The following is a 27636-nucleotide window of genomic DNA, read 5'->3' as shown; positions in this document are numbered from 1 at the left end:
GTTGAGTTACACTTTATTTCGATTAGTCACTTTAGACATTCTACTAACTATAAGTAACTTTTCAACTACATGTCAACTAACTGTCATTAGAGTATTAGTAGACTATAGTAGACTGTCAGTAGACTGTTAGGTTATGGTTAGGTGTTAGGGTTCGGGTTAGGAGAACAAGTTTACTTGTAGTTGCGAAGTTACTTATAGTCAGTAGAATGTCTATTGGGGGACCAACACAATAAATCATTAGCAGATATTAAGCAGACAGTCTACTAATACTCTAATGACAGTTAGTTGACATGAAGCTCCAAAGTTACTTATAGTTAGTAGAATGTCTAAAGTGGACTATCGAAATAAAGTGTTACCAAATGTTGTAGTGAATGTGTCTTTACCAAAAAAAGACGAATTTTTCAAACCTTTAAAAAAGGATTGTTCACACTTTGTATGTTTGGTTGGATTAAAATGAACTCTAGTGCGATTGCTCTGTTAGTGCGGTTCATTTAACTGAACTGCTATCTGAACTCAGATGTTGCTCTTCCCATGTTGTTCATCTCATCCTCACATCAGATCTGTTTGTGTGTGTGTGTGTGTGTGTGTGTGTGTGTGTGTGTGTGTGTGTGTGTGTGTGTGTGTGTGACAGAGGGATTCCTGATGCTGTTTGACTCCTTTACACATTTATAAGCTCTTCGCGAGTTCTCAGCTGGTCAAAATACCATCATATGAAGCTACGCACAGCATTGTTTAGGATGTTCGGTCATTTCTGTCGTGGAATATACTTCATAAAAGCCGATCAATCAGGTTGTGAACGCATACCTTTGACTTTAGGTTCAGTATCTTTAGATTCGGTGTTAAAATGCCAATGAGAACGCTAAGCTGACCAGGACTAAATGTTTTTTTTTTTATTCCGGACCAAACGAACCAAGCGAACCGAAGTGTGAACACACCTTAAAACAAAGATTATTGGAGAATGTGTAGAAAGAAAATAGTTTCAGCCTTTTTTCTTAAATATGTAATGTTTAATTCAGTGGTTGTTTCTTTGTAATTATTTCTGAAATTACCTACCAATTTCTGAGTGAAATTTCTTTCAAAGTAAATCCCACATACATTTTTATTTAGCAAATGAGTATCAAAACTGCCTCTCAGCTTTTGTCAGATCTCAAATAATCTGAGCTATATATGTTTTAAATCTCAATACTCCTACTCTTTGTCAGTAATTATCACTTGGCTGCTTTTACTTGTCCTTGTAAAAGAGAAACAAAGTTTGATGTGGATATGAAACGGATAAAATGTTCAGCTCAGTTCCCAGAAACCGTCCAGAATAGTAAAGTAACAATAAGAAAACGTGAAAAGTGCTCTGTGGTGATTTCAGAGGTCTGGCTGGGGAATGAATGACCTGTAGTAACCCCAGAGGAGAGAGACTGACTCAAACCAGTTCATACTAATGATGAACATTCGGGAATGTTCTGACACGCAGCACAATGAGCTTTGTGGAGAACACTGCTCTAGTGACTTTCTCCCTTTTGTTTTCCCTCCGTCCTTTACTGTGGTCATCTTGCATGATGAACTCGGAGTTGAGAGCTAAATGGACGATTCTCTTGTGACTGTAACGCAATAGCATTACCTCACTCGCTTTATCATTGAGTTAGGAAATGCAGAAGAGTCATACTTATCACAATGTTCTGAATGACACCCTTTTTTAGAAATGATACTATTCGTGGTGCATTTGTGAATCACTGGTTAATTAACAACAGCAATTAACCAATGTTAGTTAGCATGATTGAGATATGACGTTATCAAACTCAAGTTTATAAATTATATAAAAGCTTAGTATATTTATATATCTATCATGCTGACTAATATATATTTCAAAGTATTTTGCTGAATTCAGTATTTGATGTATAAGGTATCTAATTTTTATATTTTCAGTCTCAAACTGTATTTTTTTTCTTCTAGGTTTCAAACTGAAGGACTTCCTGCATGATAATGAATCGCTGTCTGAGTTTCTCGAGAAAAATGCTACCCTGCCCAAGCATGCTGTGAGACAGATAGTGGAGGCTAACGTCAACTTGGAGAAGGTAAATGAACTGTACAACTTTCATGAGCGGTTTGAAAATTCTCCAACAACCAAATCATAAAAAAAGAGTCTCAAATCAACAGACATGAATTACTTTTTTTGTTTGTCCTGTGTGTCTTTAGCTACCTTCACACATATAAACAGTGCTTAATATATTTCACACTCCGTCTGCCGTAGTCATTAAATCTGTTTTTCAAAGCCCCGTACATGTGTTCATATTGGGATAGGACTCGATCTGACAGATGTTACACATGATGGATATCCTTCGCACAGCTGTTCTGAGAGAGCCGTGCACTTGCGTTGGGTGGGGGTGGGGGTGGGGGGGGGGATGTTGGGTGGAGTCACATGACTGTGTTCCTGCAAAGCTATACGGTCAGAGAGCAATTCCTGGAAAACTGAGACAGGATGAGCTATTCTCAGCACCTCTGACAGATGTGCTGCAAGATAGAGGACACTTTGACAACACTGGTCTTCCTCTTTCTTAAAATATTCCCAGCGTTTCATTCTACACCTATCATACATCAAGATTCATTCTTTATGGGATTCTTGAAAACTATGGCCCTAAAAAGACATTTGGAGCTGCATTTGAACTGTATAAAATTCTTTGCATTCAAAAAATTCCCCTAGCATTATCTTTCTTTAAATACCATTAGTAATAAATATGAGTATATATAGATTGAATATGCACCACATGATTTCACATAAATAATATTCGGGCATTTTTAAGTGTCTAAACAGTGTATGGGACCAGGTTTTGTAAGAAAATAATACTCAGCAATGATGTATTAAATTGATTAAAAGTGACAGTAAAGACATTTATAATGTTAAAAAAAGATTTATATTTCAAATGAATGCGTTTCTTTTGAGCTTTCAGAATTAATAAATACAATCAATTACTGTTTCCACAAAAATATAAATGTATCATAATTAGAAATGTTTCTTGAGCATCAAATCATCATATTGGATCATGTGACACTGAAGACTGAAGTAATGATGCTGAGAATTCAGCTTTGATCACAGGAAAAAAATACATTTTACAATATATTCAAATAGAAAACAGTTATTTCACAATATTACTGTTTTTACTGCATTTATTATCAAATAAATACAGCCTTGGTGAGAAGAAGAAACTTATTTCAAACACATCAGTACATGCATATAAGAAATGAGATAGTTGTCTGAGGTCATACCTTAAGAGCTTCCCAAATTAGCCTTTAGTCATCTTCTAAGCACATCCTTATCGAATTATTGTGTGTAAAGAGGCTCTGAGATAGTGAGAGAGCTGACAGGGAGTCATGATCTTACAGAAAAGTAAATAACAAGGCAGTCCGTTGTCTCTTTCTCAAAATAAATAGTTTGTGTGATCAAAGAATGTTGTTTCTTATAATCATTTGCACTGTTTGCGTACCAGACCTCTTCATGACCATAGAGCTGAGCTAGACAGGATGGCAAACAATCTTTTTTTTAAACAGATTTCCCAAACACAGTTTTCCCATCTGCCATTGGTCAAAGAAACAGGTAGCCCCGCCTCAAACTCACGCCATTGGTTGAGCGAGAGGGGTTTGCCTGGTTACTGGTGTGAGCTTCATCAGTTCATTCTGTAACACCAAAATGGAGACATGAAGCATCTTCAATTCTACTTAAAAATACACTTTCATTCAAATGCGATGTATTTATATTCATATGGCATTCTTGGTTGCGCACTTCCACTTCAAGACCTCGCAAATACGAGCATTTACATTCATAATATAGCTTCATTTAGCCATTTGACATTTTTGTAAAGCGCTTGTAGAAAATACTATCCTCAAACAACTGTTCAAGGTGAAGGATTGTAATTTAGGATCAGTGTTTTACTGACAGAGTCTGTTTATTCAGTTTCAACTTCTACTTGTGATCCTACAGGTGCTTATTAAAGGGTTCGGAGTTCATCTTAGAGACCTGTGCAATTCCACATCTCTGGAGGATTTCGTGACCATTGCCGACAAGGACGTGTCTCAGCTGACGCAAAACATCATCTGTCAATCATCTGCTGAATGGCTGAATGACGCAGAGAACAACTTCCTGTCCAACTTGGACTTCCTGAAGCCAATACGGGTAAGTAAATACTATTGTTAAATAATAACATATTCATAGGACAAAGTCTTATTTAGTTAATTAGTTGATGTTACAAGAACTAGAATACGAGAATAGATTCATGTTCAAATGTTAATGATTGCTGAGTTGATAATGAGTTTTTTTATGTCCGATATGCTTCACATAAAAGTTGCTTACTGGACTACAATAAAAGCACAGGTTCAATAAACCAATTATAAACAAACTAGGGCAAGTGTATATTTTTGTAATATGGACCCAGTGAACTTTGCCAGGTCTTTAAGCTCAACGGAATAACATTGTGATCACATAATGGCCACTTTTACATAATTTGTTTTTGTAAATCAGAATAATTATTTCAGCATATTTTTGCATGAAGAGGGAGCCACAGTGTCCATCAGCCAAGAATATTCACATATTGAGGTCTTTGTGTATGTTCGCTTTAGACTGAACGTTTTCTTTGTTTTTGGGTAATGAGATTTCGAGATGCGAGGTCACTACTATCTTTGCACAGCTATTTAGTTATGTAAGCAAGGGGACAATGAGATCTTTGACATGTTTCCTCTAAATCCCGACAGTATAGCCTTAGTAACAGCTTGAAACATGAAAGATGCGCTTAATGCAAATGTCTTCACATGTATTTTACTGTTTCCATTAACATACACTGAAAAAAAACACACTGCTATAGTAAAAACCACAGCGAAAAACACAAAGAAATGTCACGTTGCTTTCTATTTCACCACCTATATTATTATGGTTTTAAGTGCATTTTAAGGTAAAAACAGATTTTTGGTAGTTGGTATATTAACATTACAGGTGAAACTCGAAAAATTAGAATATCATGCAAAAGTTTGTGTATTTCACTAGTTCAAATTAAAAGGTAAAACTAATATATTTAATATTTATATAACTATATACATATGCATGATTATACTTTTCAGAGGGCCGACATTTCTGTATCTAAAATCCTTCTTTTTAATTGATTTCATGTAATATTCTAATTTTCTGAGATTTTGAATTTGGGGTTTTCATAAGCTGTAAGTTGTTAATTGGTTTACAGTAAGTTTCATGTAATTTACAGTAAAATACTACTTAAATGTACAGTTTTTGGAGATGAACCCCCCCCCCCAATTTATCCTATAATTCACGGTTAAAAAAGTAAATTGTTGTGGCTCAAATTTGTTGTTTTTCATTGAAATGAATATGTTTGGTATAACACTTTATTTTACAGTGTCTTTGTTACACGTTACACATGTTACATGTACTTACTATAGTAATAACGGTTAATTATGCATAATTACTTAATGCATTTAACCCTAAACCAAACCCTAAGTACATGTTGTTAATTAATATTACTCAGTACTTAAATGTATAATTGCGCTGTAACAAGGACACCCTAAAGTAAAGTGAAACCATTTGTTTCTTCTAGTTTTTATTTCTTCGTGTACATTAGGGTTTTATGCTGGGTCTTATGTTGTTAAATTAATGTTTATTGCATTATTGTAGTTACCATGATGGTGTTTAGTATCAATGCTGTTCACGCTCTAAATCGTTAAAACTTAAAAAGTTGGGGGGTTTTTTTACCATAAATTTCACGGGATCATTGTTATAGTAAAATGTGTACAATATTATTCCCTTGATGAGCTAACAAAATTTTTTTGGTCATGTCTGGGTCATGCAGAAAGATGTCAAGTCAGATCCAAAGATTATCCAGGATGTGTCCATAGCAACAGACAGCCTGCTGGAGAGTTTGGGAGCATTAGCGGTGGAGGTACGTTCCCCCTGAAATATCCCTCACCCCACTTTTGGAGACCGAAATAGACACCAGAGTGAAGTCTTTAATTCCCACCCCAGCTTCCCAAATGATCTTATCCCGTATTAGACCAGTGGATTAGTCGCAAAGCACAAATTAAAAACATATACCGATTAAAAGTATTTTGCTGTAACGCAATAGGAATCAAATAATGTTTAAACAGCAATTATGATTATATTACCAGTCTAATATTCCAACCTGCTAGTCATGGAAATGCAACACGCAAACATTTTGTGCTCTGCATCGAGACAAATTATAATCATTAAGCTTTTTGCTTTGCCCTAAATCAGTTTATAACAATAATTTTGCTTAAAAGGACAAAAAGTTCTGTTAATAAATAGCTAGCATCCCAAACGTCTCTGTGCCTTGGAAACCAAGGAGCTGACGCTTGACATTTCAGCTGTACGCAGCTAACTCTTGTGTTTCTGCTAACATGTATTTGGGGACGAGAGTTTATAAACCAAACCTGAGTGTTAAGTGTGTTAGCAGCAGTAGTTTGGCCCCTCACATGACTCCCAGTTCCTGCCAGCATGGGCAAAAGTGCAGAGCTCAACAAATGTTAACTAACTTGCCTTTAGAACAAAACAAGGACGCGTTTCTTCATTCTCTGCTGTTTCCACATCATCACACAGGGCGTTTGTTCACAGGGAATGTGTCTTACAAGTAATCTCTTTCCAGTTAGTCAGTTTTATCGTTTTAAACAGAAACAGAATCTGAGTTGACACCAACGCTGCGCTGGCCGTCATTAGTTCCTCTTTGTTCTCACACAAGAGCTGAACTCCAGTAACCCTCACGGCAGCGATAGGTTACTTCAGGTCGTGCTTTATTTCTCCAGTTACCCTGCCTTTTTTGCATGTCTGTCTGGCCTCCAGGGCTTCCTCAGACACTCCGTGATGGCTTACAGGGGACAGATAACAATAGGTCTCTTCTATGGCTAACAGTCGCATACGGAAGAGAGGGAATAGATGAATCATTCCCTAATGAGACCCCTGGATGATGTGGGAAAAGAGACTGCTAGCTCATCTTTTCAGTAATAAAATAAATCTTTATTTTTTTTATGTTTTATATTTTCTGTTGGGAGGCACGATATATATATGTTGATTTTTAATGTTATCGGTATCGGCCGGAAAATTTGGCGGATAAGTTGATAAATAATGGATTATGTCCTTCAGCTGAGACACTTCAGATGCACACTGTTTGCCATGATGGTTTTGAATTGCTTGAAATATGATTTGAATTACTTAAAAATAGTAAAATATAGTTCAGTGCAACATGTGCAACACAAATCTGTCATATAGGCTACATAAAATTATAATGAGAACATTATAATTGTGTGCTTGGGACATGGATTTTAATTGTTAGACTAATGGTTAGACAACTGTTTTTGTAATCAGGCTCTCAAAAATTATATAAAAATTTTGATTTATCGCCCAATAAAGAATCAACATTTTCATATCTGTGCATCCCTAATTTTTGTCATTTTCTTTCTATAGTTTTTATTCATTTGATTTCAGTTTTAGTTTTACTTCTTTAGTATTTCAAGTTAAATTAAAGGAAAATGAGAACAACTGTTTTTTACTGGTGTGAGGCCGGAGCAACCTGTCACCCACATGAGATCGACCAATAGTAAACCACAACCATCTAATTAATTCCTCATGGATAAAATCAAGTCCTGCCCTACATTTGTTCTTGTTTGAGAAGCCGTTTCACTCGGATATACGACACAATAGGGAAGAAAAGACTATTGCGACTTCTGTTAACGACAATAACCCTGTTACTGGATGTCGATGTCTAAAAGAACTTAGGTTTGTTTTTCCTATTGGCTGAGTTCATTCCCTGTTGTAATAAATGGAAAACTGAAGATAAGCAAATTAAGCCGGCTCTTTGTCTGTTCACTTCTCAGATGGGTTGATGATGGTGATTTTGGAAATTGCACATGACAAAGGTGTTTACAGCGCTGTGAATCATATTAACTCATCATTTACAAACCTGACTGACTATAACCCTTCCACGCAAACGTTCAAACAAGTACTTATGTAACACTGCGTGAAACCATCCATTTATTTGAGAATGAAAACACTCTCATCAGCATCATACCATCATTCTCATAACCCATGTTTCCCACATGCATCCATTAATGTGATGGAAATGTCAGAAAGCAGGTTATTATGGTCTATTGTCCTCTGGAGTTGTCTTTCGGTTTCATCAGGACGATGACCGATAGTAACCTCGTCCTCGGCAGGCAGGCATGCGTGAGCGTGTTACAGCTCTGTTCAGCTTGTGGCACATGATACGGTTTTCACTAAACTCCCTTGCATTCTTCTCCAAGCATTTGATGACCCTAAAAACACTTACATCTCGCAGTACTTAAACATATTTAAGTGTCATTATTTTCTTAGCTTTAATACGCTAATAAGCTGTATAGGCCGCTATTACAAGACTGGAAGTATCATGCCAATTTCTCTTTTTGTGTTTCACATCAAAAAATAACATCATGACATTTGTGTGAGGAAATAATGACAGAATAAAAATAAAGGATAACGATTGTGCAATTCATACATCCAGAAGAAATAAGCACCTATTATTATGTTTGGGTTCATTAACAATTAGTCAGCATCAATAACACCCTTCAGTGACAACACTTCATAAACATTACACCTGGTGACGCATTGAGGTATAATGCAGGCCAGCACGTGGACTACACACTTCAAGACTCAAAAACAAGACATTGATGTTATATTCGTTTGGACTGGACGAACAGGATCATGTAACGAGACATCAAGTGTTTGCCATTAATATTAGTCTCACTCTTTCCTGAAGCAGCTGTAACAGTGAATGACGTGCATTGAAAGAACTGAATAAACACAGTCGTTATGTCATCCGGTGTACCTAGATGTTTGCATTTGTTTTCCCGTCTTAAGACAAACCCGTTTCAAGCTATACATTAGCATAAGCAAACATTTTGTGACGTTCGACAAGCTCTTCACTTACTTGATAATCAAGGAAATATGTTTTTTTTCTATGTGATTAAAAACATCAGTCTGTTTTGCCTTTGAACCACTTCAAGCTTTAAAACTACTTCAAACTGAAAACCTTCAAACTTAAAGCTGTTAAAATTACTGACTAGGCTCTCAAGCAAAAAAAGTTTGTCTATTGTTTGACATTGTAATCATATTTCACAATTTGACTGTTTTCACAGTATTTTTGATAAAATAACTGCTGCCTGGGTGAGAATAAGAGATTTTCAGACCTCAAACTTTTGAACCCTGGTGTATACAAATATAGATTTTATACTGAAAATGAAGAACATTTTTGACTCTCTTAAAGGTGCATTGTGTAATATTTAGGAGGATCTTTTGACATAAATGCAATATAATATACATAACTATGTTTTCAGTGGTGTACAATACCTTGCATAATGAACATCTATTATGTTTTTATCACCTTAGAATGAGCCATTTCTATCTACATACACCGCAGGTCCCCTTACATTGAAATATTTCGACATGTCTCTACAGGAGCCCTAAAAGGACAAACTACTCTACAGAGCGCGTTTCATTACTATGTTGGTCTTAATGCAAAGAATCTAGCTAAAGTCAGCGAATAAAACACTGACACAATGATGAACAAGTAACAATAATATTCACAATAACATCGTTTTACTGAATAATTAAGTAAATATCATTTTTTAATTTATCTTTGTAAATAAACCTCGTTGCTTAACTGGCTACTCTCTGCCGTCTCAGACGACGACATCTTTTCCTGTCGGCCACCGTAACTTCTGTTGGTTGCATTTCACAACCTCACCACTAGATGCCACTAAAATTTACACACTGGACCTTTAAGTAATAAAACTCGTCTCATTGTTTCCCAGCTTATCAGTATGAAGAGCTGGCAGGACATGCGCAACGAGATCATGTACCTGACGGGTAACAGCACACAGTCCCCAAACCACGTGTATCAGGCCGTGTCCCGCATCGTCTGCGGGCACCCGGAGGGCGGAGGCCTGAAGATCAAGTCCCTCAACTGGTACGAGGATAACAACTACAAGGCCTTGTTCGGCAGCTACGGCAATGACAACGACAGCGAGCCCGTTTCTGCTTACGACAACTCCTCCAGTGAGCCAAGTCCTAATTCTCTCTTTTCCTTCAATTGTGAATGCAAAATATGTCACGTCCCCTGTTAAATTGTTTAAAAAACTTGTCATCTCTCCATTAGCGCCCTACTGCAACAACGTGATGAAGGGCCTGGAGTCGAGTCCCATATCGCGCATGATTTGGAGAGCTCTGAAGCCGCTGCTCATGGGAAAGATCTTGTACACCCCCGACACTCCTGCCACCCAGAGGATCATACAAGAGGTCAGGAGATTGAGGAATGTTACATGAGTTAAATACTGAATGTTGAACTAGTGTTGACCAGGTTTCTGTGAGTCAAAGATTTGAGCTCACATACTCATTCTGTATTATTTTCTATTTTCAATATTTTATTATTATCATCAGATCATGTCATCAGGACACTAGTCATCAGAACAAGTGTTATTTTATTTGTATTATTTATATACTAGAACTGTCAAATCAATTAATTGCGATTAATCACATCTAATATAGTTTGTAAATATATATTTATATGTGTGAATGCATGTGTGTGTGTGTGTGTGTTTATATACATATTAACATACAGTTTATATATTGTAGAATTACACACGTTTATGTTAGATGTGATTAATTGCGATTAATCGATTTGACAGCACCATTAAATACTATTATAGTATTTATTAATGTTGAATTACATATTTATATATATTTTTATTTTATTTTAAGTTTTATTTTAAGTCATTTTGTTATGTGCTTTAGTTTTGTTATATTTTTGCTAGTAAGTTAGTAAGTTTAGTACTTAAACTTTATTTGAGTTGAATTAGCTGCCAAGGCAACATTTAGGATTTTCCTTTAAGGTTTTTCTTCTCACATTTATATGATATTTTATTTTGACTTTATTTAAATGAATGCAACAAAATGCAAAAATATTTATATATTTCCTGAAAAAAGTTTTGTATTGTGTACTGTATTGTGGACACTTGTTGATGCTTTTCACTGCACAATATTTTAAAATAACCTTTTAAATTATTGATAAAATTATCAAAGGAACTTCATTTCATATAATTGAAAGATATGTGGGCACAATTTATATTCATCCACAAAAATAATTTTGAGTATTCAAGCAGAAACCTGTAGATCAAGATTTTGAATATCATGAGAAATAGTATGTCCATATTTGAGCAAATATCTGAAGTATATATACAATATTTGTCGATTTATGTCCGAAAAATCGCGTCCAGGGCATCAATCGCTTCAGACGTTTGGCCCAGATTTTCTGGTAAAGTTATGCGGTTACAGATCAACAGATCTTAAATCTCCCGATCTGCTCGCAGACACATCGCCCCGACAAAATCAAACATGTTTGATATTTAGGATTTTGAACCGGGATGATTACGACTGTGATTACATCAGTACTTCCATTATACACAATGAGAGACAAGTCTACAAGGAGACGGAAGTGACGAACTTTTGAAATGGAAACAGATGGAGATTGAGGAACGGCTGGTCGAAATGTATCAACAACACGTCTGCCTTTATAACGTCTCCTCATATAATGTCTACAGCAAGTTGCCGCGACACAGTATCCATTTTGTTAGATCACGTGAGGTGCTTAGAGTATCTTGTAGTGTGTGATGCGACACGATTTTCAAATCTTGTGTGTGCAGGTTTGAGATTTGAAAGAAGAAAATCGGTGAAGATGTGCATGTTGCAACCAGATTTCACAGTCGGTTAGGATTAATAACTCCTTAGGTCTGAGCCCGGTTTAACTGTATCTCTGTTTCTCTCAGGTCAATAAGACGTTTCAGGAGTTCGGCGTGCTCAGGGACCTCGGGGGCATGTGGGAAGAGATGAGACCCAAGCTCTGGAGCTTTATGGAGAACAGTGAGGAAATGGACCTTGTGCGGGTGCGTCACACACACACACACACACACACACACACACACACACACACACACACACACACACACACACACACACACACACACACACACACACACACACACACACACACACACACACACACAAAAGACACAGTTCCTGTTAGTCTGTTAGTCACCTCTGATCACATGATTTTGTGGAAGTAGCTCAAAGTGTGAACTTCACACTGCCACCTTTTGGACGTAAGTGGTACTGCGTTTTAACCTTCCTACTGAACTCACATGGCACACAACGTGTGGCGCTCTGCGGGATGCATACTTATTAGTGGAGATCTTCAAACCCTTGGAGTATTGGAAGGGCCTATTTGTGCCTAATCGAATGAAAAAGTGTGTCAGGTTCTATGTGCATGACTTTCATGCGAGGTTGTGCAAAAAATTACATAAATACATAAATGAATAAAAATGTAGGTTAAAATAAGTAAAGTGAATGTATAATACATTTAACAGTACAATATAATAATGAGTAGAAAAAACTTAATACATAATTAAACTAAACCAAAAATAAATATTTTCCAAATAATATTTTAGACATTATGACATTTAAGATCTTTATAATATTAATTTTTAACAGTATATATAGTATACTGGTATATAATGTGTGATACAATTTAAAAAATATATTTGATTTCATAGTTTTGTTGACATTTTGTTTTTGTTAACATTTATTGATGCACTAGATTAAAATAAAAATAAATAAACATTTGATTAAAATAAACAAGTAAATAATACATATTACAGTGCAATGAGTAAGAAAAAAACTTTGAAAATAAATATTCTCCAAATATTTTATACATCTTTGATATACATTTTTCACAGTACGAAGTATAATTATAAATAGTATAAAAATATTATTATTTTGTTTCAATTTTGTCTTTTTGTTACATTTATTGATTCACTAATTTATAATACCAGAGGCAGTGAGTCTTTTACAGCTACTGTAGCTACGTCATATTTTTGTATGTATTAAGTGAATGCAATTTTTCCCAAACAGACGCTCCTCCAGAACAACGCTAGCGCTCGCTTCTTTAATGCCAAGCTGAGCGGGACAGACTGGCGCGTGGAGGATGTGTCCAGCTTCTTGTCCAAGGCTTCAGAGGACACGCGTCCTCGTGGGACGGCATACACCTGGAGAGAGGCGTTCAACGAGACGGATCAGGCCATCCAAACCATCTCTCGGTTCATGGAGGTACACATATGCACAAACCAAACTCCATTCATCCATCTAGGAATTTTTTTTATCTTGTTATATGTGAGCATAGATTACATCTAGTCCTTTAAAAACTGCATCACCAGGATTATGTAGGCGTCTTGTGATCTTTGCTAATCAATTTAATGTTTCTAAGAAAACCGAATCCACGCTTTAAGTGCCTGTCTTATTTTTCTGGGTCAGTGTGTCGCCCTGTCAGAAAGAACCAGTTCTCAGTTCTCCACTAAATTACAGTAACAAATCAGTTATGCCGCACTCCACCAGAAAACCACCAAAACAAGTCATTGCAGTCTAAAGTCAGATGGATTGACTGATTATTTTGTGACTTAGGGCCACATTTACTAACAGTTTTTGGCGTTAATAAACTACTGTCAGGATTTACTAAAGACACACAGTGCAAAATTAGCGTGGACAAGGTTTTTTTTTTGTTTTTTTGTGGCTGACCTCATTGCATATGCATTTGTAGGACTTTCCCTTTCAGACGCGGGGGTGGGGGGGATTGGTCCAGATTATTTGATTGCCAGAATTGAGGATCACTGATTTAACCTGACCCCGACTTTTTTCTGATAAACTTTTCAATTTCCTCCCTTCAAGTGTGTGAACTTGGATAAGTTGGAGCCGGTGGCTAATGAAGAACGTCTGGTAAACAAGTCCATGCATCTGCTGGACGACCGCAAGTTCTGGGCTGGAATAGTGTTTCCTGACATGCAGTCTAACACGTCTGATCTGCCGCCCCACATCAACTACAAGATACGCATGGACATTGATAACGTGGAGCGCACTAACAAGATCAAGGATGGGTATGATAGGCTACGTTTGTCTAATCATGCTACGAATTGGTCCGTACAGCTTCCGTGTGGAGAAAATGAATGATGTGATTGTGTTTGCCGTAGATATTGGGATCCCGGTCCTCGAGCGGACCCGTTTGAGGATATGCGGTACATCTGGGGCGGCTTCTCTTACCTGCAGGATGTGGTTGAACACGGGATCATACGAGCTCTGACGGGAAGCAAGGAGAAAACTGGAGTTTACATCCAGCAGATGCCTTATCCCTGCTATGTGGACGACGTGTAAGAAACATCATAATGCAGCCTTTACATTAAATTAATACTCTGTACATTCATGATCAGGTTCAGAAAAAAACAAGTGAGGGACCCCATCTGAATTTAAAAGGCAGCTATATGTTTTTGTGCTTAAAGACACAATTTATACTGTGGAAAAACTAATATTTTAAATACAGTATGTGTAAAATATATTTTATTAATATTTCCTATTACATTAAATTACATTTTTTTTAAATTTGTTTATTTAAATCTTTTATTTGTTTACATTTTTATTATTTAATTATATATTTGTAATATTTTTATTATGTTTATATATGTATTTCAATCTTTTTAATTTTTATATATTATAATACATTTTTCATTATTTATTTACTTATTTGTTTATTTATATAAATCTATTTTTATTATTGATTTAAATATTTGTTTTATTATTTTATTAATTTTGTTTCATTATGTATTGATTTAAAAATTTTAAAAATTATTGAATCATTAATTATTGAATCATTATTATAATTATATATTTTTTTATTTTAATCTGTTTTTATTAGTTTATTTTAATTTAATTTGATTATTTATTTTTGTTGTAATTTTTATTAATTCATTCAAAGGCAATAAGTGACCAATTTGGTGAGCCACACATTTGATTTCAGTAGAGTTTGGCATTAGCATGTTACTAACCGAAAAATGTGATACTTTAATCATATAAAAGCACAAATATTGTCACAAATGCTAAAATAAAATAAAGCTCGTTTTAGTGCATTAATATGCTGTTTTTGCCCTAAACGAGTTATCTCAGCAGATATCATTTGGATATGGTTCATGCTGAAGACGTAACCCACCCTGTTTCCTCTTCCCTAGTTTCCTGCGGATAATGAGCCGCTCCATGCCTCTGTTCATGACTCTGGCCTGGATGTACTCGGTGGCCATCATCATCAAGGGCGTGGTGTACGAGAAGGAAGCACGGCTCAAGGAGACCATGAGGATTATGGGTTTGGATAATGGGATCTTGTGGCTGAGCTGGTTCATCAGTAGTCTGATACCACTGCTCATCAGCGCCGCCCTACTGGTGCTCATCCTGAAGGTGTGCATTGCTCCGTTCGTATAGTAAAAATATCACCCTTACAACAGCAATTCAAGATGGTTTTGTGTCTTGTATTGTGCTCAGATGGGGAATCTCCTGCCGTACAGTGACCCTGGCGTAGTCTACTTGTTCCTGGCCTCCTTTGCCGTTGTGACCATCATGCAGTGTTTCTTGATCAGCACGCTTTTCTCACGCGCTAACCTCGCCGCGGCCTGCGGAGGCATCATATACTTCACCCTCTACCTTCCCTATGTGCTGTGCGTGGCCTGGCAGGATTATGTGGGCTTTGGTGCCAAAATAGTAGCGGTGAGTGTGAATTATGTGAATGTTATTCATCTACACAGTAATGACCGATGCCATGGACCCCCAACTATGATCATCCTCATGTGAGGCGTCTATTTCTTGTATGAACACCCAATATATAGTGTGAAAAATTCATATTATAAAAATATCTAGATTTGAAAAATATTTATTTACTTTCTTCATTATAATGTAATTTGTATTTGTTTATTTTAATCTATTTTTTATTTATTTACTTATTTTAATGTTATTTGTATTTATTTATTTACTTGTTTATTTTAAACTAATCTTACTTATTTATTTTAATAGCATTTATTTTTATTATTTATATTCTATTATTTATGATTTACTTATTTATTTTAATAACATTATTAATTTATTTACTTATTTATTTGAGTCTATTTGTTTTAATTGTTTAATTAAAACATTTATTTTCTATTCTGTTCAATTAAGTACATTTTCTACTCATTATAGTACTGTATCGATGTATTATTTATTTGCTTATTTATTTAAATCTAATTTATATTTATTTATTTACTTATTTTATTTTAATCAAATTTGTATGTATTCATTTAAATCTATTATTTATTTATTTTAGTACATATTTTATTCATTTATTTATTTATTGACTTATACAACCTAATATTTCTTTACTTATTTATACTTATTTAATCTATATTTTATTAATTGATTTGAATATAGCAAATTTACTTAATTACAATTTTTTTTAAATCAAAAGGTTTATTTTCTATGCAGTATTTTCAGTATTTTCTTCTCATTATATTATTGCCCTGTTAGATGTATTGTTTATTTACTTATTTATTTGAATGTAATCTTTATTTATTTATTTTATCTTGATTATTATTATTTGTTTTCAACCCGTGCCCTGTGCTGTGTGTGTGTGTGTGTTGGAGCTGACGCACTGAAGGCCTCTGCCCGTCTCTCCTCAGAGCCTGTTGTCTCCGGTGGCGTTCGGCTTCGGCTGCGAGTACTTCGCTCTGTTCGAGGAGCAGGGAGTGGGGATACAGTGGAGTAACCTTCTCTCCAGCCCCATGCAGGAGGACAGCTTCAGCCTCACCACCTCCATCTCACTCATGCTCTTCGACGCTGTGCTCTACGCCATCATGACCTGGTACATCGAAGCAGTGTTTCCAGGTTAGTGGCATTTGGTTAATGTATAATTCATGCTTTCAAGATATTGGATGGCTTTTTTAGGTTTCTAATGGTGTAAAAAAAAAATGTCAATCTCGCAGGCCAATATGGCATCCCACGTCCCTGGTACTTTCCTTTCACCAAGTCCTACTGGTGTGGAGAGAAATGTGGTTGGATTACAGCAGCGCCGACCAACAATAAAGAAAACGCTGAAGGTATTAAAAATCTTGGTGCTGAACTTGGTTCAGAAGAATATGTTTAACCAAAAGCTATTGGATGTGTGCACTGTGAAATCAAAATATTGTGTGTAAACGCTGACTTATGAGGTTTGATTTATATTCTAGCTGTATGCATTGAAGAGGAACCAGCTCACCTGGATCCAGGTGTTTACATCGAGAACCTGGTGAAGGTCTACAGCAACGGCAAACTGGCAGTGGATGGTTTGACTCTAGGTTTTTACGAGGGTCAGATCACCTCCTTCCTGGGCCACAATGGCGCTGGAAAAACCACAACCATGTAAGACATCTCAACACAATATCCTAACAACATCTGATGCTAATAATGTGCATAATGTAATAAGATAAGCTCAATATTTCTTGCTTTTTTAGGTCTATCCTCACTGGCCTGTTCCCACCCACCTCGGGCACTGCTTATATCCAGGGCAAAGACATCCGCACCGATCTGAACGCTATACGGCAAAACCTGGGCGTGTGTCCGCAGCACAACGTCCTCTTTAGCATGTATGTTGCCACCAAAAACACATTTTAGAAGCTCTGTTGTTTGTGTGCATGTGACAAAATCTAGATTTAGACCGTGTTCTTGTCTATGTGTTTTAGGCTCACTGTGGAGGAACACATCTGGTTTTATGCACGTCTGAAGGGTTTGCCTGAGGAGAAGGTGAAGTCGGAAATGGAGCAGATCGTGATGGACCTCGGCCTGCCTCATAAGAGCAAATCTCGCACCAACCAGCTCTCAGGTGCGGAAATTATGAGATCTTGCTGTACCAAGTATACAGTCTTTAGTGTCTCCATTTATGCTCACCAAGGCTACATTTATTTAATGAAAAATACAGTCAAAACAGTAATATTGTGAAATATTATTATAATTTAAAATGACTGTTTTTAATATATGGTAAAATGTCTTTTAAAATGTCTGAATATTCAGCATCATTACTCCAGTCTTCAGTGTCACACAATCCTTCAAAAATTATTCTAATATGATGATTTGATGCGCAAGAAACATTCCTCAGTATTATCAGTGTTGTAAACAGTTGTGCTGCTTAATATTTTTGGGGAAGCTATTTTTGTCAGGATTGTTTGATGAATAGAATTTGCAAAGGAACAGCATTATTTGAAATTTTTAGCATTACAAATGTCTTTACTGTCTTTTTTACTCAATTTAATGTGTCCTTGTCCAATAAACGTATTTAAAAGTCTTTAAGAAAAAATTTTTTTTTAATAGTATTGTATAAACTTTTTTGTAATTTCCATCAAATATAGCTATATTAGGTAACCCTTTATTTTACAGTGATTTTTTACGTTACATATACTTACCATAGAAATAACAGTAAATTATGCATAATTACATGCAACTAACCCTAATCCTACCCTAACCCTATAGTAAGTACACATACTTGCTTAATATTACTCCGTACTTAAATATATAGTTACACCGTAACAATTGCACCTTAAAATAAAGTGTAACCCTATATTATGATATTAAAAGTATGAAACAGTAACAGAACTAACTGTTATGGTCCTTACAGGAGGAATGCAGAGGAAGTTATCAGTAGCGCTGGCATTCGTTGGAGGATCAAAGGTTGTGATCCTGGATGAACCGACCGCTGGAGTGGATCCTTACGCTCGCCGTGGGATCTGGGACCTTCTGCTGAAGTATCGTCCAGGTACAGGCGGGTTCTGTCTAAGCCAACGTTGTCGTGATGTTCTTCCCGAAACGTTCCTTTAAGCCGTGTGGTTTTACCTTCAGGGCGCACGATCATCCTGTCCACCCACCACATGGACGAAGCTGATATCCTGGGGGATCGTATCGCCATCATCTCCCATGGGAAGCTGTGCTGTGTGGGTTCCTCTCTGTTCCTCAAGACCCAGCTGGGAACGGGATACTACCTGACGCTGGTGAAGAAAGACTTCGATCTATCCGCGAGCTCCTGCCGCACCTCCAACAGCACCGTCTCCTGTTCCAAAGCAAGTCTCAAGAAGGTAGGAATGTTGTTTAATATACATATTGGCTATAAAGGAATGGGTAATCTTCATATTTATATTACTCACCCTATCTGAAGTCTTCTTGGTGCCATATTTTGTGATGTTGTCTGTCTTTGTAGGAGGACAGTGTATCGCAGAGCAGTTCTGATGCTGGGCTTGGCAGCGACCATGAAAGCGAAACCACCACCATAGGTATTTAGCAGGGTTATTATTGTTAAAGGGACAGATCACAAAAATAACAATTCTGTCATCATTTAATCACCCTCAGATTGTTCCACAAAAGAAGATATTTTAAAGAATGTTGGTAAACAAACAGTTGATGGCAGCCATTCTCTTCCATAGTATTTTTTTTCCTACTATCGAAGTCGATGGCTACCGTCAACTGTTTGTTTCTCAGGGAAAAGCAAATGCTTGCGAGTGAACACAAAAGGTTATGAAATATAGTTTCTCCTTCCACCTCGTATTTTTTCCATCACCATGTCCCTTAAGGGGCTCTGTAGATTCTCCGTGCCTTATTCGTGCATTTCCGGATAAGTAATTTGGCTTTGGGCACGTCCCTATCAACTACAACTAAAACTATTCAGACAATTTTTGTTGTTTTGAAATGAAGATGAAATAAACTTAATAATGAATATTAATTGGAAAACTTAAAACTAAGCAATAATTAGAAATGCTACTTTGGCAACTTACTAAAATAAGTTTAAGCTGAAGCACTAAAACTGAACTCAAAAATAAAAGTGAAATGAAGATAAATTAAAACTAAATAGTAATATTAAAAAATGACAAAAGCACATAACAAAATTACTGAAAATTAAGCTTAAAATGAAGAACTGAAAATATTAAGATTAGTTCTATCAATCGATTACAAAATAATAATTAATCACACATTTTTCTGCAATTAATCGTGATTAATCACACCTAACATTAACGTTTTTAATATAATTTTATATTGTAATAATTTCACATTTAATCTCGAAATGAATGTAGAAACAACATGAAGACAGTATATTTTAAATATTTGATCTAACAAGTAGGAAATATACAAAAATCTTACAAAGTTATCGAACACTTCACAGTCTTCACTGCTTAAAATATAAATTAAATATAAATTCCACCTTTCTGATTCATTAATGCTACAAAATGTATAAGCAGTGATTGTTTTTCTCTGTCTTTTGTTCTTTTATTAACATTAATGACAGACAGCAGCTGGTTTATTAGGCTGCTGTCACTTTAAGACCTGCCGCACATGACTTCGGATCTGAGGTGCATCCCATACTCCAAACTCATTTAAGACTGTGCTTACAAGTTTTCTCGACAAAAATTAAGATAATACTAAATAGCACTGGCATATAGAGTTAATACACTTTTAAAGGGATAGTTCACGCAAAAATTAAAGTTCTTTCATTATTTACCCTCATGTTGTTCAAAACTCATTCATTCGTTTTGAATGATTTCTCAACTCTTTCCATATTCCAGATGTCTCCCTGATCTCCAATGTGATTTTCAAGCACGTCCCTACAGCCAGACTCGTTGAAGATATGGGTCATGAGATCATGTACGTTCTGCCTTACGAGTCTGCCAAAGCCGGAGAGTTTGTGGAGCTCTTCCATGAGATCGACGACCGGCTCACCGACCTCGGCATTTCCAGCTATGGCATCTCCGACACCACACTGGAAGAGGTACCATTACTGGATAAACCAAATATCTCTTCATTTAATTCAGTTCATTCCATGCAAGAATGTTAAAATAATTGGTTTGTGATTATTTTGAGCAGATTTTCCTCAAAGTGGCAGAAGACAGCGGTGTCGATGTTGAGATCTCAGGTAAAACCGAACACATTTCTCTTTTTATTGGATAGTGTCTTTGGAAACGCGTTGAGTTACTATGTTTTTCCCATTATGTTGTCGATCAGACGGAACTCTACCAGCACGCAGGAACCGCAGACACGCTTTTGGGGACCATCAGAGCTGCCTGAAGCCTTTTACTGAAGACGACTTAGATCTCAATGACTCAGAAGGTGATCCAGGTAGTTACTTTACCCATCCTTCATCCATCCCACTTATTTGGAGTATATCATCTCATGTCTTTAGATAAAGCCAGTTCACGTGAAGAAAATATAGCTTGGCAATATATTGAATATTTACTATATTTTGACTTAATATTGAAATATTTTCATTCACTGAATATTTTCAGTGATTAATTTGGAGTACAAAAGTTCAAAAGTTTGAAATGATTACGATTTTTTCAAAATGTTTATTAAAATTAAAAATGTAATTTAATTTAATGTAATTTATTCCTGTGATCAAAGCTGAATTTTCAGCACCATTACTCCAGTCTTCAGTGTCATATGATCCCTCAGAAATCATTTTGATATAATGATTTGATGAAAAAACAACATTATCAATGTTGAAAATAATTGTTCAGCCTTATATTTTTGTGGAAACCATAATACATTTTTTAGGGTTTTTTGATGAATATGAAGGCAAAAATTGCTTTTTTTGTATTAGAAATCTTAAAATAATATACAGTATAAAATATAGTATACATTTCTGACCCCAAACTTTGTAACTACGGTATTAAAAGATACATATTATATTTCTGTTTATTGTTATATTACATATATTCTGGTCACACTTTAGATTAGGGTCCAATTCTCACTATTAACTAACTATTAACTACAACTTTTGCCTCAATAAACTCCTGATTACTGCTTTTTAATAGTTAGTAAGGTAGTTGTTAAGTTTAGGTATTGGGTAGAATTAGGGATGTGGAATATGGTCATGCAGAATAAGTTATTAATATGTGCTTTATAAGTACTAATAAACAGCCAATATCCTAGTAATAAGCAACTAGTTAATAGTGAGAAATAGATATGGCTACCCAAATTTTTTGTGCTTATTTACTGGAAGACAATGTCAAATGAAAAAACATTTTTTATACCTTTTTTCTGTTGGTGCACCTGCAGAATCACGTGAGACGGACTGGTTGGGCGGCACTGATGGTAAAGGCTCGTACCAGGTGAAGGGCTGGAGTCTGAAGAGACAGCAGTTCGTGGCTTTGCTCTGGAAACGCTTCCTGTACGCCCGACGTTCCCGGAAAGGTTTCTTTGCCCAGGTATGTTGTTCATGTAATATTCTATTTTAAGATTTTCCTGTGTTTGCAATTCCTAATTATGTCCTTAAAAAAACGTATCATTCCAGATCGTTCTTCCGGCTGTGTTCGTGTGCATCGCCCTGGTCTTCAGTCTCATTGTCCCTCCGTTTGGAAAGTATCCCAGTCTCGCTCTGGAGCCCAGCATGTATGAGGAGCAGTTCGCCTTCTTCAGGTACACGCTACCATCCACACACTCAAGTCTGCGGTTTGATTCCCATGAGTCTTTGAGAGTCTAATGATTGGTTTCTCACTACAGCAATGATGCACCAGAGGACAGGCATACAAACAGCTTACTTGAAGCTCTGATGGACAGTCCAGCTTACAACGAACAATGCACAGATCAGCAGAACGATGTGTGAGTCCTCAAACCTTCTCCTCATATTGCTTTGCTGTAGTCCAAATTAAAAAGAGCAGCTGGCATTCTCAGATAGAGATATTAATGATTTCATTCACAGTTTACACTGGAACGGTAACCCAAAAAATGATAACATCTAAATTAACTGGTTTTATTCAAGCCAAAAATATAATTTAGCATCATTGAATCAACCTAAATACATTCATTTATAACAACAAAATGTATTTTTATGGGTAAAAGTTGCCACTTTTTTACAGTGTAGAAGATGCTTCTATTTAATTTTATTGACAATCGACTTTGAAAATGTTTATTTTGAGTGTTTATAGAGAGATCATAAATATATTTGATTATCTAATAAGTTGAAAAAGTTTTACATTTGTGAATTTTATTTTTATTTTTATAATTTAATGTAGTGTGCAATTTGGAAACATTTTTATTAATAATAATTATTTATTAATCATTAAATATTTATTTATGTATTTTTTGTGTGAAACAGTAGCAAATCATGTCCGATTAAAGATGGAGATTGGGAGGTTCCAGAGGTTCCTGAGACCGTTCAGGACATTTTCCTTAACGGGAACTGGAGTATGGAAAACCCATCGCCCATGTGCGAGTGCAGTTGCGAAGGAAGGAAAAAGATGCTTCCGGAGTGTCCGCCGGGAGCAGGAGGTCTGCCGCCCCCACAGGTAGAGATATTCACCAAATATTGTACTTCTTCAATAGCGCTATTTTTTTATATTTGTATCGTTATGTTTCAGTGACAGCACAACAATGTGTTCATTGGCTTTTTCTTCTGATATTCCTTAGATTAAAGTCACCACTGCTGAAACCTTGCAGAATCTGACTGGCAGAAATATGTCTGACTACTTGGTGAAAACATACGCACAGATTATTGGGAAAAGGTGGGTTAAGCAAATCCAGTAAAATAAAGAGTTCCTGGTTTTCATTTTCCTGGCAGTGCTTTAACTCAGTCTTGTTTTGTCTGTTCAGCTTGAAGAACAAGCTCTGGGTCAACGAATTCAGGTATGCTTATCACTTCAGATTTGAAATTGATGAGGAAAATAATAATAAAGAAGGGTTAGATTTGAACCTCAAATCTCTTCTCATTGGCTGTTTTACAGGTATGGTGGATTCTCATTGGGTGCCAGAAGCTCGCAGGCCCTCCCCCCTGGCGATGAGATCACCGATGCCATCTCTCACATTCGTAAACGCTTCAGTCTTCAAGCGGTATGTCTAACTTTATCGGCTAACGCTCATGTTTACCGTGTTTGAACATCAACTAGGGCCCATATTGGAGTCAGTTGTTTTCCAATGTTTGGGATTTACTTGCCTTAACCCTGTCTTTGTTTTGCAACCCATAGGGTACCGCAGCTGACCGCTTTATGGGAAGCCTGTCGATTTTTATCCATGGGCTTGATACCAAGAACAATGTAAAGGTGTGTACACTACATTCTGCGCTGGATGTGTTTCTCTGACTATACAGACATATGTAGATGTCATAGTCTTAGTCATGATGAAAGCTTGCACTCTTTATACAAGCTGGGAAACAAAGATGTTAAAAGACTTACAAGTGCTTGATTGTGTAAACGTATCTTGGCACGAGTGTTTTGGCAACACTATTTCTGCACAGCTTCAGTTATTGTCCAAGAGAAAATCGGCTAAACTTAAGATGTCATTATATAATTGTTATTGTAAGGTATTTATGTCTTTACTTTAGGATTTTTAATGACTAATATTAAGGATTTTTTATATACAAATAAAACCAATTTATGTAATGTTGTATATCTAATATTATTAGGGCTGTAACGATACGCGATATAAAATCGAAATCGCGATACTCAGGTCCACGATCCTGTATCGCGATGTGAGAAGGCAGAATCGCGATCACACCCCTTCCAACTCCCAGAGTTATCCTTCCTGTCCAGAACCAGGGCTCGAATTTCGGCGCGGGTATTGCGCATAATTCTAATCATTCCCGCAGGTCTCCCATTTATAATGTGGGAAATTCCCGCAATCGTAATCCACACAGATAATAAAATAAAATCATTCTTTTAACAACTATCTTCCAGACGCAATTTCACAAACAGCGTGAGTGTTCAGCGGTGCCGCGCGTCTTCTATCTCTTCTCATAATGTTTTGTGCAAGGCAGGCATCAAGCGCTGCGGCGATAATACACACTCGCGTTTTGGAGTCGGGACCATAGACTGTAAGGTCGGGACATGACGGAATATTCACTTGCACAATCGGGCCAGCAGTGCATCGTGACTGAAGTCTTTTTAAGTCTTACCAGTTTAAACATTCAAGCGATTTTAAACTAATCAGTGCTCGCGCGCTCTCTGAGATTATTTTCTATGCGCACATTCATAGAAAATCCGCCTCAAAAACAGCTGGCTAGTAACTATTTTTCGCGGATTATATTGCTTTAACACGCAAAATTGTCAATTTCGGTCTTTGTGAGTAGGCTATACTCTAAATAGGCTATAGTCGGTTTTGTTTTTAATAAACATAAAACGCATGCCAGTATAATGAGCACAGGATCCGTGCACTAGCTCTTAAAGTGACGGCAGCCATATGTGTCTGTCATTAATTTTGTTGTCAAAACAACAAAAGATGGCTTTAAGTTAAAGGAATCAGGATTAATAGCCTATGTATTTAATTTATTCAGGACTAAAATACTACCCAGTGTTATTTTCCATTTGATTACTTTATTCAGTATCTGTATATAAATACTAGTGTTAGACCTATTCAAAAACTTTTCTCTTTAATTGTCTTTATTTGTATCTTTATTCTATTGTATTTATTTGTGCTACTTTTTTCAATTTAATTAAACAATTTAAATCAAGCTTCCTTGTGATGTGTAAATTCTTAACAACAATAGGCTATTACCCCATTGTAAAAATGCAATGAGCGCAAACATTTAGGCAAGATAAATGTAATAATTTTGTTTGGAAAAAATGCCCCCCCTTTCTCCCCTCAAACAAAAAAAATCCCCCCCATGAGAATCATCTAAAGGGGGGATCCCCCCCTCCCCCCTCCTCCCCCCCTCCCCTCCCCTCAGGCCCATGAGAACTACCACATCTTTAAATTACTATTAGTATTATTTGAAGTTAACATTATAAAATAGCCTACGTAGACCTACACCACAAAACTAGTTGAGGATAAATTATTTAAAATTTGGCAATTTCAGCATTATGGACGTGAAATTTGCAGCCAAAACTTGAAATATAAATTCTCAGAAAGTGCATTAAATTAATCCTCAATTGACCTGCAACACGTCCAACATGCAGATGCATATTACGGCACCATCCCGAAATCAATTTAGTTGGAGTACAGAACACAGCCCAAAAGCAGCAGCCTACACTGCCGTATAGTATAATAATTTGCATAGTTATTATTGTTCTTTGGTGTTTAGATTATACAGGTTTTTCCTAATGTTATTTAATAAAAATACCGGTATTTTTTTTCTTCTCTCAAAATCTCTTTTTTCACCACAAGCCCCGCCCCCTCAAGCCCCGCCCCGTGATAGAATCGCGATACGAATCGAATCGTGGGTCAAAAATCGTGATACGAATCGAATCGTGGGTTTGGTGTATCGTTACAGCCCTAAATATTATACTTGTCCTTCTTAAGTTATTTAATTACAAATATTATTGATATTTTATATATATAATCTGTTATTATTTTAAGTTGTTTATAGACTTGTAGGTCTTTATTATATATATATATGTGTGTGTGTGTGTGTGGGTGTATATATATAATACAAATCTGCAAGTACACAAATGACTTAAAATAACTATATATATATATATCTCATAAAATTCAATTTTTGTTTTTGTAAGGTAATTATTGTATTTGTTGTCTTTTATTTATTTACTTGTAGTTCTTACGTTTTTTAATTACTAATATTGAAATATATTGAACCTTAGACCTAATTGCATATAATGATTATATTTACATTTACATAACATTATAAAATACAGTAAAGAACTACAAGTACATAAATAACTTAAAATAAATATGTATATCTTATGTGTATAAATCCAAAAGGGTGAACTGACAGGTTGTTGGCTTTGTTAATGTTGAGGCCAAAGTTATCTATTTTTGTACGTAGATGGAACAGTCTATTATTATGCCAGAACTCATAAACACTGATGATTGCACAATGTCAAGGAGCTTTAAGGGCTTTTGTTGCTCTGTAAGAGCCAGAAGTGTGACATGATTGTGTGCTCTTCCAGATCTGGTTCAATAATAAGGGCTGGCACAGTATCGGAGCGTTCCTCAACGTCATGAACAATGCCGTCCTGCGTGCTAATCTGCCCCCCGGCCCGGAGCGCTCCAAATTCGGCATCAAAGCTTTCAACCATCCGCTCAACCTCACCAAAGAGCAGCTTTCTCAAGTGGCGCTGTAAGTAAATCTGAAAGCACCCTGATCACACACTCAAATCCATGTACCTACACAGTCTCAATCTCTGACCGTTGATCCCATCGACTTCCCAGAATGACAACCTCAGTCGACGTGCTGGTGTCCATCTGTGTCATATTCGCCATGTCCTTCGTGCCGGCTAGCTTTGTGGTGTTCCTCATCCAGGAGAGAGTGAATAAAGCCAAACACATGCAGTTCATCAGCGGAGTACAGCCCTTCCTCTACTGGCTAGCCAACTTTGTTTGGGACATGGTGAGTATGTTGTAAAATGATATAATCTTACTCAAAATCTGCTCAAATGGCTTTTGACTGATTACATCTTTGTTCTTTAGTGCAACTACATTGTCCCGGCGACCCTGGTCATCATTATCTTCCTCTGTTTCCAACAAGAGGCCTATGTCTCCTCCACCAATCTTCCTGTTCTTGCTCTCCTGCTGTTGCTCTATGGGTAAGATGGGCCACAATTTGCCTTACTATCTAGTAGGGGTGTAATGGTACAGAGAAGTCACAGTTCGGTACGTACCTCGTTTTTTTTTTGGGTCACGGTTCAATACGAGTTTGGCACAACAGGAAAACCAGATTAGCGTAAGACATCATTCTAAACTGTAAAGAGTCTATTTTTATTTGTGTACACTCACAATTAAAACAAAACATTGTGCTGTTTTATAATAACGAA

The 27636-nt window shown here is 36.3% G+C and overlaps 1 protein-coding gene across 2 annotated transcripts in view; it reads left to right on the top strand.

The window, feature by feature from the left end:
* abca1a (ATP-binding cassette, sub-family A (ABC1), member 1A) overlaps positions 1-27636 on the top strand; it is a 44542-nt gene that overhangs the window by 7985 nt on the left and 8921 nt on the right. The window contains exons 6-38 of one of the 2 annotated variants that reach the window (XM_077246041.1): positions 1945-2066; positions 3968-4159; positions 5838-5927; positions 9844-10087; positions 10188-10327; positions 11854-11970; positions 12995-13189; positions 13805-14010; positions 14104-14280; positions 15133-15355; positions 15440-15661; positions 16606-16810; positions 16909-17022; positions 17152-17323; positions 17416-17547; positions 17644-17783; positions 18573-18710; positions 18794-19026; positions 19149-19221; positions 20506-20708; positions 20804-20852; positions 20942-21055; positions 21995-22143; positions 22230-22354; positions 22439-22537; positions 23034-23223; positions 23345-23439; positions 23528-23560; positions 23659-23764; positions 23899-23973; positions 26773-26942; positions 27035-27212; positions 27293-27408. In XM_077246041.1, coding sequence (XP_077102156.1) covers positions 1945-2066; positions 3968-4159; positions 5838-5927; positions 9844-10087; positions 10188-10327; positions 11854-11970; positions 12995-13189; positions 13805-14010; positions 14104-14280; positions 15133-15355; positions 15440-15661; positions 16606-16810; positions 16909-17022; positions 17152-17323; positions 17416-17547; positions 17644-17783; positions 18573-18710; positions 18794-19026; positions 19149-19221; positions 20506-20708; positions 20804-20852; positions 20942-21055; positions 21995-22143; positions 22230-22354; positions 22439-22537; positions 23034-23223; positions 23345-23439; positions 23528-23560; positions 23659-23764; positions 23899-23973; positions 26773-26942; positions 27035-27212; positions 27293-27408 — 4837 coding nt within the window. The remainder of the gene's footprint in view (positions 1-1944; positions 2067-3967; positions 4160-5837; positions 5928-9843; positions 10088-10187; positions 10328-11853; positions 11971-12994; positions 13190-13804; positions 14011-14103; positions 14281-15132; positions 15356-15439; positions 15662-16605; positions 16811-16908; positions 17023-17151; positions 17324-17415; positions 17548-17643; positions 17784-18572; positions 18711-18793; positions 19027-19148; positions 19222-20505; positions 20709-20803; positions 20853-20941; positions 21056-21994; positions 22144-22229; positions 22355-22438; positions 22538-23033; positions 23224-23344; positions 23440-23527; positions 23561-23658; positions 23765-23898; positions 23974-26772; positions 26943-27034; positions 27213-27292; positions 27409-27636) is intronic. The other variant, XM_077246042.1, reaches the window with a different exon arrangement.

The sequence above is a fragment of the Siphateles boraxobius genome, unplaced genomic scaffold (genome assembly GCF_051911475.1).
Source record: "Siphateles boraxobius isolate OS27281-9 unplaced genomic scaffold, OSU_SipBor_1 29, whole genome shotgun sequence".
Lineage (NCBI taxonomy): Eukaryota > Metazoa > Chordata > Actinopteri > Cypriniformes > Leuciscidae > Siphateles > Siphateles boraxobius.
This window is presented reverse-complemented; position numbering and strand designations above follow the sequence as displayed.